This window comes from Carassius carassius, chromosome 33 (genome assembly GCF_963082965.1).
Source record: "Carassius carassius chromosome 33, fCarCar2.1, whole genome shotgun sequence".
NCBI classification, from domain to species: domain Eukaryota; kingdom Metazoa; phylum Chordata; class Actinopteri; order Cypriniformes; family Cyprinidae; genus Carassius; species Carassius carassius.
Window position 1 is genome coordinate 14,097,237 of NC_081787.1, and position 11,126 is coordinate 14,108,362.

At 35.3% G+C, this 11,126-nt stretch overlaps 1 protein-coding gene across 1 annotated transcript; it reads right to left on the bottom strand.

The window, feature by feature from the left end:
• Window positions 1-4,488: 4,488 nt before the first annotated feature.
• On the bottom strand, window positions 4,489-10,816 carry LOC132114251 (dihydropteridine reductase-like). Its single transcript, XM_059522360.1, has 7 exons — window positions 10,656-10,816; window positions 10,384-10,476; window positions 9,874-9,970; window positions 9,589-9,729; window positions 6,948-7,056; window positions 5,651-5,734; window positions 4,489-4,627 (listed from the first exon to the last, which is right to left on the bottom strand). Exons 1-7 carry the CDS (start codon window positions 10,740-10,742, stop codon window positions 4,525-4,527), a joined length of 714 nt encoding a protein of 237 aa, XP_059378343.1. The 5' UTR covers window positions 10,743-10,816; the 3' UTR covers window positions 4,489-4,524.
• Between the last annotated feature and the right edge of the window lie 310 nt (window positions 10,817-11,126).

The following is an 11,126-nucleotide window of genomic DNA, read 5'->3' on the forward strand; positions in this document are numbered from 1 at the left end:
TTTGCAACCACTTAAAGATCACAAAAAGTTGTTTTACTGTGTGTGGAATTAATTCCATTAGACAAGGAAATCACTGGAGAGTCATTTTATAAAATAGCATATGACAGACATTTGTGATTATTAAAAGAAAAAAAGGAAACTCTCAATATGCAATAAAACAAATAAGTTGATCGTCACTATCATAAGCTCTACTTCTTTCTCTCATTTTCTCATCCGTTTGAGTCTGGCCATGGTCCTATGGCAACACAGATGTCTGCCATAGAAGGAAAGAGCACAAATAAGAAAAAAAACAAAAACAAAAACAAGTACTGGTAAAAGAAGAAGAAAATAATTAAGGAGCCAAACACATATACGATAACAAAATGTAAAAATAAAAAAGAAGTGAGAGAGAGAAAGAGACATGTGCAACAGGCTCTTACTTTAGTTTTTTTGCAAAGCTAAACTGGTATTTTGATCTTTGCAATAGGTTATAAAAAAAACTAAACAATAGATTTAATAAAAAAAGATGTATATATTTTTTTCTACTGTCTTAGATTTACTTTATTCAACCTTTTAAAAATCGATATCAAGACAATTTCTAAATAATTAAGTCAATTAATTTACACGTTAATTAAGATGAAAGTTACCTTAATTACATTTGAACTTCAGGCATAAGATAACTTTCAAAAAAAAAAAAAAAGGAAATGAAATGAATACTATTTGGGAGAGAATACAGTGACATTTGTGCACTTGATATCGATAAACAAGTTAATGTTTCTGAATGCTCAGCACAGGTGCAGTTTACGGTACACCACCAGAACGCAATTCTTGAACTCATTAATTCATAAATCTGAATATTTCTAAAGGTGGCAAAACCAAATGCTACATTGTAGAAAACATTTTGTTTCTAAACTAAAAAAGACAAAGACAGAGCAAAAAAGATTTCCCCGGGTCCTGGATTTGCAATGGCATCCTGTGTTCGTGGATGTGCTGTTGCCAAGGCAACAGTAACTTGGTGACCTCGTTATTTCAGCCTAATCCAGCGCTGAAATTATAGTTGCTCCACCCTTTTGCCTGGCTGCCCTGATAACATAATCATTGCAAATGAGGCACAGGAAGAAGAGAGAGACGGAGGGAGAGGGAGAGAAAGAGGGTGACAGAGTTAGACTGAGATCCAAAGATGAGAAGAGAACGGGAGAGCGAGAAAAAGAGAGGGAACTAAAGCACTAACATGCAGAGAATGACTGCATGAGTGAAAGTGTTCGTGTGACTGATGAATAAAGTGAATCAAACCATAAAATATAACTTCTGTAGTTTTGAGTAAAATAACTCCTAAAAAAATTGCTTGGAGACCAGCCATTATCTTGTTTCAAGATATCTTGTTGCAGATGTTATCTTGTTCCAGTAAAATGTCATAACTGTACTTAAACTGTAATCGGACAATACTCCCTTTTTATAATGAGTAATTAACAAGGCTGCAGATTCACAGTTTACATATCAGACATGCATTCAAAATAACCAGACATTGCAATGCAGCTGAATAGGAAGTGTATATATGTATACAAAGCGAAGGGTTTAGCTGCAGATATTTATTTGAAATAAAATGGGAACTAATATGAATCTTTGGCTATGCCTCTTTAATAATTCACAAAATTTGCATATCATTATCTACATATCTCATTACCTCTGACAGAGACACTTACATATTAAAAAATATCATTAGGCTTATATTCTTTTGCATAAATTAACATGAATAATGGAGGACTGGACCCTTTAAACTGCTTGAAAAATTGCATTGATTTAGTTTCTTTTTAGATAATTTTGTAAATGTAATAATAGTACTTTTTAACAATTTGATACAAGTCAGAGTCAGAAGTTTCACAGTAGTGTCAACCTGTATGTTAAAATTTGGATTTTATTTGCTTTAAGCACCAAAGTTGATGCAATGTTACTGAATGTGGCATCTTAGCGTCTGACAAAGAACTGTATAAGAACTGTGGAGAACACGGGCTATGTCACATATCCTCATTATTTATGCGAGAGAACACCGTCCGATTGACCAGTGGAACAGCGATCACAATATAAAACCACTGTCTGTATCATCATTTACATTTTATGTCAACTTTTGTCTCAAAACAAATTGAATATTCTCCCAGAAAGGCCTGATATTATATATTATAATATACAGAGCAAAGGCATTGAAAAGTTCTGGGTTTGAAGTGCTGAGAATGCAGAGTAGGTTAAAGTTAACACCCAAAAAATGTTTTTGCACTTGTGAATAATTGATAGTCTAGCTATTCTGCAGTCCTCAGGCACTGTTCAGGGAGACTCTACAGTACAATATTATCTGATGACTTCAGTCTTCATGCTTGTAGAGAATCTGCCATTTCATTTGATTGACGCTTGAGCGTAAAGGAATGCAATGTTTCTATGAAAAATCTTTTATGCATAACTAGTTTATGTAGAGTATAGACAACCATTTCACATAAAACACAACTAAAAGTAACTTTTAAAATTATTTGTTGATTTGTTGAAACTGCTCAGCATGTTTGAAGCAGGTAACATTAACAATATGAGGACATGATATAAAGACTTATTTTATAGACTTGTATACTGTATACAAGTTCACAAAAAAAAAGCTAAATAAATGGAAGCTAGCGTCTTTGTTTTTGCAATTTAGAAAGCATGTCAGATAAAATTTATTTACACCATATTACAACCATTTCTGCATATAAATATTATTCTTAAATTGACCTTATGAACCGAACTTATTTACATTATAATATTTTTTTACATATAAATTTATAAAGTAAAGAACAGATATTGCTGTACATTTTGATTAATACATTTCTATTGTGACTAAAGTCTTATATTAGTGTATGAGAGAGAGAAAGAGCGAGAGATACTGTACAGAGAGAAACAGTTCAACGTGTTGACTGTTGTAATGTCCAGGTCAGCGCGGTTGATTACTAGCGCCATCTAGAGGTGATGTCGCAGCAAACACTGCACAGGAGGTGAACGTTATCTTCTGATTATTGTAAATTGTACAACATCAGAAATTTCAGCGTAAATTTGTGAGAAAGATACAAATTACCTGTGCCAGCCAAGATGTGCATGCTAAACATTTGGAAGCAACAAACTCTGTCCTTTCTCTCACACACACTCACCTTCCAGTGTCCTCACACTAACACAGTTACCATGGCTGAACTAACCACTTCCATCTGTAAGCTCTTCATTTATACAGTCACCACGCTTGCCAGACAGAATGGCTTCCACATGGATGGCAGTCGAGCTGGAAAAACAACAACTGCAGGGAGAGAAGAAGATTTAGCCAACAAAATCCAGCACTGCAGTGAGAAACCATCAGCCAGACAAAACAAAACAAGACAAGATACAAGACAAACCTTGTCCTCAGCACATCCTGACTGAATACGAACCATCAGCAACTATTTGTTCAAATAAACCAGTAGAAAATAAATGAATAAGACAAGACAAGGCAAGTTGAAAAAGCCTGGTTAGCTTGCAACAAAAGTAACAGAACAATACATTGTTAATTTGTCAAGATTATATCTTCCATAAGATATGCCTGAATGTGAAAGATTGTCAGACCAAACAAGAGTTTTCTTGCATTATATAAAGTTTATGATGTCAATTGGTGATTTTAAATAAGCTAAACTTTCATAAAAAGTCACTTCGTAAAACTGAAGATGTTATTGGCTATTTTCCCCCTCAGCTTGGAAATATATATCATGTGTTCATGTGCCAATTTTTACATCACTGATGCAAAATAATAATAGTAATAATACAAAAATTATTGATAATATACATGAATTGTCAGTTTCAAATATTAGGGATGAAGAATGAGGTATGACAGATGAAAAATAAAATAAAATAGCATATACACAGTAGGTCTGAACTGACTTATACTATATCCATATATAGCCACATTCTATAAATATGATGGAAATGTCATTTTTAGGTCATCGATTCCTGCAAATAATACATTTTAACTTTTAAAATATGCATTTTTAAAACATTTTCAAATAACGACATATGATGACAACCAATGTTGTTTTTATTTGTCTTTATTATGCATGTATGGTCCATAATCATACAGCACAGTGGAGAGGATATACTTTGAAGATGCAGCATCCGTTCATGAAATTCAAACTAGTTATCACACACACTCACACTTACACAAACTAAGGCCACTTCTCTGAATAGAAGACTGTACGTTTACATACGACAGCGGCACATCTTTTATTGTCGAGATGAAAGTCACAAACATATCATCACAAACACTCATCTAGGCTGTTTTCTAATGTATAGACTGACTCAACATTAAACATGTAAGTTAATACTTTGGTCAATTCAGAGATAATGTACTGTGTATTTCCAATGAGACTAGATGACTGGAAATGCCACAGCTCTCATTTGCATTCTGTATGGCCTATCTTTGTTCTTCTGCACAGTATACTGGTAAACATTGGTCTCCAATTTTTTAAAATCTTTTTGTATTTTTTTTTTTGTATCTCTGTTGCCCCTTTACTGAGCAGCCGAGGCCTCGGTTTTCCCCCCAGTAGTCACCAACTGTATGAGGCTTCCTGAGGCTGGCCGACCTGACCCAGTGGCCCAGCTGTAGAAGGTTCTGTAGAGACAGAAAGAGAGGAGGGGATTGAGAGACAGGTGTAAATGATGGTGGTGCACACTGGATAGAGAGAGAGCTAGATAATGAGAACAGAGCTGGGAGGAGGGAGACGGAGAAAGGAAAATAAGAACCAAATGACAAGTCTCGTCTACTCTGGAACATTCGGGAGAAACTGTAGATGTTTGTGTAGCAACTGAAGTGAGACTACACATTAATTACCTCTAACACAAAGACTACTTATACTCCTCCATCACTCATGTGCTTCTCTAATCCAGCTGGGTTTGCTGTGGCTCCTCTGGGATTATTGAGTTGCATCAAATCCTCATCCTAATCTGTGCTGACTGGCAGGAGAGATTTGGCCATACTCGCCACATCTGAGCAAGGCACAGAGATATGCTAAAAAAAGTACAATCACTCACAGCGCTAAACTTCAAAACAGGTAGAATCATTTTGTGACATTTTGTTGAGAGGCATTTGAGTTAATATCAATTCCTCTGAATGTAAATGCATGCGTTTCTCTAAAAGGTCTGTTCTTGGGTTGATGCTTGACATTATTCACTTAAATTTGGATGTAATTCAGTCATTCATGCAGGGTATGTTTGCTTCTAAGAGGCTTTTACTATTGCCTGTGGCTTTTTTGGTTAATATTACTGAATCAAATCAAATGTAACATCCGAGGAAGGTTTTTAAGACCTGATTTAAAACATTTCTATTATCTGAAAGCGAGATTTTCTATTGTTATCTGGGTTAACAATAATTTTAGCATGAGACCCACGTGATATAATTCATAACAATGGATTTCGGATTAATGTGTATTTCAAAATATTCTGATCATGGCTGAATCACATGCTGCAGACATCTGGAAGAACATTACTGTCCTCTTCTGGTAAGAAATTGCCACTTTCTGATTTATCCAACTGTTGAGGCTTCTATTTTCCAAACATGTCAAATCTGCGATTTATGATACTATCAGCAAGCATAATGATATCTGGTGCTCAGTGGACATGATAAACGTGAACTCACTCTGCGATGTATTCCAGCGGTGTCCAGCTCCCAAAATCTGCATCAGGCATGAATTTCCTGTTCATTGGTGTATCCAAGGTAACCCTGGAGGATGATGTCATAATGTTGTTATCTCGTTGGAAGATGAGACTGTGGAACAGAGCCTGCAGCAATAGCTTAGACTAGCATGGCCTTTTGGAAAAACTCACACCCCATATGTTGAGTTAATGCAAACAGACAGCGGTCCAATGTGTACCACGCAGATCACTAACAGTACAAAAGATTGCAGATGCTCAAACATAAAAAAGACAGAATTCATTGATATATTATGTACAACACAGATTTATGAATACTCAAAACGGACCCTCTTTCCTTTCTTCATGCTCATTGTTTGGTGTTACTGAGAATATGTCGATGCACATTATTTCAAAGATAAAAAATGTCATAAATTGCTCTGGATCTGAAATTGTAAAAAATTTTTTTACAGGTTAAATGTCCTGTTTCACTATGAAATGTTTCGTGTTATGGAAGTGGAATGAGTTGTGAATGCCTTCTTGCGTTGACTTTCATGAGAACATTATTGTATCAATAACATTGGTTAATAATTAATAATTAAACTACTGTTCAAAAGTCTGGGGTTGAAAGATTTTTTTTTTCTGAAAAACAAAAAATCAAAATACTTCTTTTATTGTTCAATGATGCATTTAACTGATCAAAAGTGACAGTAAAAACATTTATAATGTTTCAAAATATTTCTATTTCAAATAAATGCTGTTTTTGAACTTTCTATTCAACAAAGATTCTTGAAAAAATGTATCACTATTTCCACAAAAATATTTAGCAAAACTATTTTTTTTTCAACTGTGATAATAATAATAATAATAAATGTCTCATGAGCAGCAAATTAGCATATTAGAATGATTTCTGAATTATCATGTGACACTGAAGGCTGGACAAATGGCTCATAAAAAAATCAGCTTGCATCACAGGAATAAATTACAATTATTTTTTAATTAATTATAAATTTTTAAAATATATTAAAATAGGAAACTGCTATTATTGTATTTATTTTTACTGTAAATGAATGAAGGCTTGGAGACCATAAGAGACTTCTATCAAATACTGTGTGTATATATATATATATATATATATAAATAAATAAATCTTACTTACCCCAAACTTTTAAATGCTAAAGTAACATTTGAGCTAAAAGTACCCGAAATATTGATATTTTCACTTTGATCTTGGGAGGAAGCATAACTAAAACAGGCAGATCAGTGTATATAGACAGATATGACAGACTGAGAGATGCTCTTACGGAAGAATGGCCACAGCTCCAGCTCCAGATGGAAGACCGCTATTCTCGCCAGCCAGACTCTTGCACAACTGATGAACTGCAGCCTTGGCCATGCCATACCCAACCATCCCTGCATCCAAAGAGAAACATAAAGCAGTGAATCGAGCAAAGAGCCCTCTTCACGTTGAGTGCTGCAGCTCTCGCTCAATAACCAAACTATGGGACACAATGCATGCGCACACAGCACTTGAGAACATGCCAACTATACAATTTGCCTAACAATGTCTCACAGGCAACAGCTGTTGCTTAGAATTTGGTAAATAACCATTTGGTTGGATGGGTTAAAGCAGAGAATAAACTGGATTTTGCAATACAAAATAAGCTAATTGAATGTGATTCCTCCTACACAGTCAGTGAAACTCTATGTGCAGAAATACCAGTGTATTTAAAGGGGTCACATCATGAGGAATGAAATAGATTTTCCAATATACTTTGACACTTAAACAGTAACTTAAACTTTACACAGGGTACCTACACAGAAATCTTTTAGGAACAGCAAAAGCAGTTCAGTTAAATTGTAAGGTTCAGAGAGAGTGGAAATGTAGGTTTAAAAATACTATTAAAGAGTTATTTCATAACTGTCTATACTAGCAGCATTTTAAACTTGTATCGATATTTAATTTTACTTATATCATTAGAATTATGTTCGTATCAATCTGGGGGTGGTTGGGTGAAAGAAAAATGTAAAAAAAAAAATAAAAAAAATAAAAAGGAATATTGTTTACAAATAAATTTTGTTTACTGTACATTTTTCAGTTCTTTCTTCAATAAAAGAAGTTAAACATATTTATGATTTTTTAGTACAAAAATATTTATTATATTATAAGTGGACCTTATTTATTATATAAATTATAAATTATATAATATGATCCCTTTAAATATCAAAGAACAAATGTTAATATAAATTGATGATGATTTATTACTGGGAATACTCTGGATATTTTTAAAGTACAGTTTGTGTGAAGTGTGTTTGTCTTTCCAGCCCCCCCCCCTTGTTGGCTTGGCATCTGGAATCAATAACCAGCATGCTTGATGTAATGAGGGGGTAAATGCTACTTTTTAAAAGATTTTTTTTTTTCAGCCTCAAACTGAAAATGCATGACAGCTGTTAAAAAAAGCACCCTTTAGGCATTAAGAAAGAGGGGTGGAGAAGCTCCATATTTTTATTTTGTCTTTCTTTTTTATTTTATTTTCAATATTCTCTAAAACTTGATAATTAAGTATTTTGTGATCGTTTCAGGCATGCTGCATGACCCCTAATAACTGAATGAACTTTGTGGGTCACAATTTGAATCACATGCTCTATCCTTCAGGATTTGGCTTAAACTCTCTTTGGTATGTCTGATTTCCGGACTGAACTTCAGCTTTGAGGTCAGCCAATCCCAGCATACCCAGCATACCAGGACTTTGCAGCTTAGCACAGATTTTAAGCATTATAATATATATTTATATAATATGTATAATATATATTTATAATAAATGAGTTAATATTTCTAATTCATTAAAACGTCACCTAAAAATAATTTAAAATGCAACATTACATATACTGAGGGTTTGGGTGGGATTTATTTATTTATTATAATTATTATTTATATTTCCCATTTTAATTTAGATTAGATTTTACTATTAGGGTGATGTTTCTTTTCATTCTTTTTGTATGTAAATGTAGTTTTTGCTTTGTTATTAAAGTTTTTTTTTTTTTTGGTGAAATTTCAAATAAAAATATTTAAACACAAAATGCAACATTACTTAGTTAACCAGTTAGCTACTTAACCATTACTGCAGCTGACATTACTATCATGACAGCTGTCTTTACCATCATCATAGTACTAGTTTTTCAGCTTGTGGTGTGACTAGCACATGATACTGATCATGTACGGCTGTAAGAGCTGACAGCTCTATCAGAAATGTTCACCAGAGCTTGCTCCAGTCTCTTTGAACAAGATACATCAAACGGTCCAACTAGAGGTTCACTTCACATCATATCAAAGCAGTGTTACTCGCTGCAGGGCATTTCCTGTTTAAATCAGTTCTGTGTGGGTAAGGAATACAGACTCCTAAACACAGTCCACATGTGTTCCCATCTCCAAAAAACCTGCTGACTCATTCCCCCTCCCTGGCCCCTCAACCAATGAGAGCAGTCTGCTGATGCTGGAGGTTTGAATAGGCTGGAGGCAACTTCTATTGTGTCCTGTATTGAGTTTTGTCACTAAAGACATAATGACATGAGCTGACCATTTCACATCTGGGGCTATGAAAAGATTTGGGATGCGAGGCAATACGTGAAACTAATCAAGTACAATGGAAGTGACAGCCAATTCAATACTATTTACACTTTCAATGTTAGGGAAAATGCTCTTTCTGTTATAAATGAACATTATTACTGACTTTATCCACCTAAGGGGAAACCTCATGAAGACTGAAGTGTTTTCCTACATAAACAATATTATTTAGCCACTCTGGGGGTATAAATGCACCTTTACACAATGAACTTCAAATTTTGAAGCGTCCTCAGGTAAACCTGTGCTGAAAATACATTTACAACGTGTTTTCCAGTAGGCAACACATCTCAGGAGTATAAGGATGGATGCTCCTACTGTACCTGGAGTGCCTTCCAGTGAGGCCTTTGCTCCAGAGAGGGTCAGCAGGCCTCCTGGGTTCAGGTGGAGCGATGCAAGATAACTGGAAATGGTGGAGGTCCAGACACTCTGTTTCCACATCATATCAGAGTTCTTATACAAGTCTGAAACAAGTAAGCGAGAAAGAAAGTTTCTATTAATAACTCCAGCAAAACCAATTATATTATGAACTGATTGAAATCTACAATAAAATATGACCTTAGGTGAAAAAAAAGCTTGGGATGGTGCGATAATTAAGATATGCTGACCTTTTGAGCTACAGTTTCCTCCAGCCCATCCTCCTGCCACACAAACAATGGCGTCAACCTTGTGTTCCCCAAGTAAAGTGGCTACATCCGATGTCACCTGCATCAAATCACTTTACTAATGAGACAATACTCTACATGCTCTATGAGCTTTGTACAGTTAAAGAAAAATTAATGCCATGTCCAAAGGAATACAAAAGCAGAACATCGACAGCAAGCGTGTTAACTGGAGTGGCGAAAGAAGGTTCATGATGGCCTAGGATTGATAATTTCAAGTGTGTAAGCACAATAGTTTTAGAAAACCATAAAACGAGAGACAATGTCAATGGCAGACACTGTCAATGGCAGACACAATAAAGCCAATAAAACAGTTGGGGATTTCATGGCAAGACAGGAAATTACTTAGGCAGTGTAAATGGAAAGTAAATGGCAGCATGACAAATGGCAATTTAATAAGCCATATGTTGTGACAGACACACGGCGAGGTGACGTCAGGACTTTGGCTCCACCCACCTGAGCAGCTTGATCGGTGAATGACTCGCAGAGCTTCACCAGGACGTTTGCGTTCGCTTCTTCATTCGCGACGATGTCAATACTGGCAACCCACTTTAACACAAAAGAAACACGTTTTAGCTATGCTACAAGTTATAAATACATGCTGTTAAAAACAAACATGCAAGCAGAATAATGCAAAAGCAAAGTCCCGTCACATCAACAGGTGTCAGCACGCAACTCACAGTGACTCGGCTCCTATAGAATCACAGTAAAGAGGCTTTTCTACTCACCCAGCCTTTTGACTTAAAATAATGCACACATGTCGAGCCAAGAGCTCCTTTTCCGCCGTAAATAAGGACACGGTTCGCAGCTGCCATGTTTTTTCTCCGCTGTGAGACGCTTCAGCAAAGATGATGAGTATCCTTTCAGCCCAGAGAGAGAAAGAGAGGGAGAGGGAGAGAGAGAGAGGGAGAGGGTGGGACACACACGCGCTTGTGTAGCGGTTAATGATTGGTTCAATCCGGCATTCCGCCCTAAAATAAACAGAAAATGAAAGCCATCTTTAGAGAAGACGAAGCTAAAGCGAAAAGTAAAAAACAAAAAACAGAAAAACAAACAGCATCCACAAACCCTTTATTACCCCGAAGACCAAACCAAATTACAACTTTTTTTCATCCTGACACTTGACAAAGAGCCTTATTAATATCTATTAATTTATTACATATATATATATATATATATATATATATATATATATATAT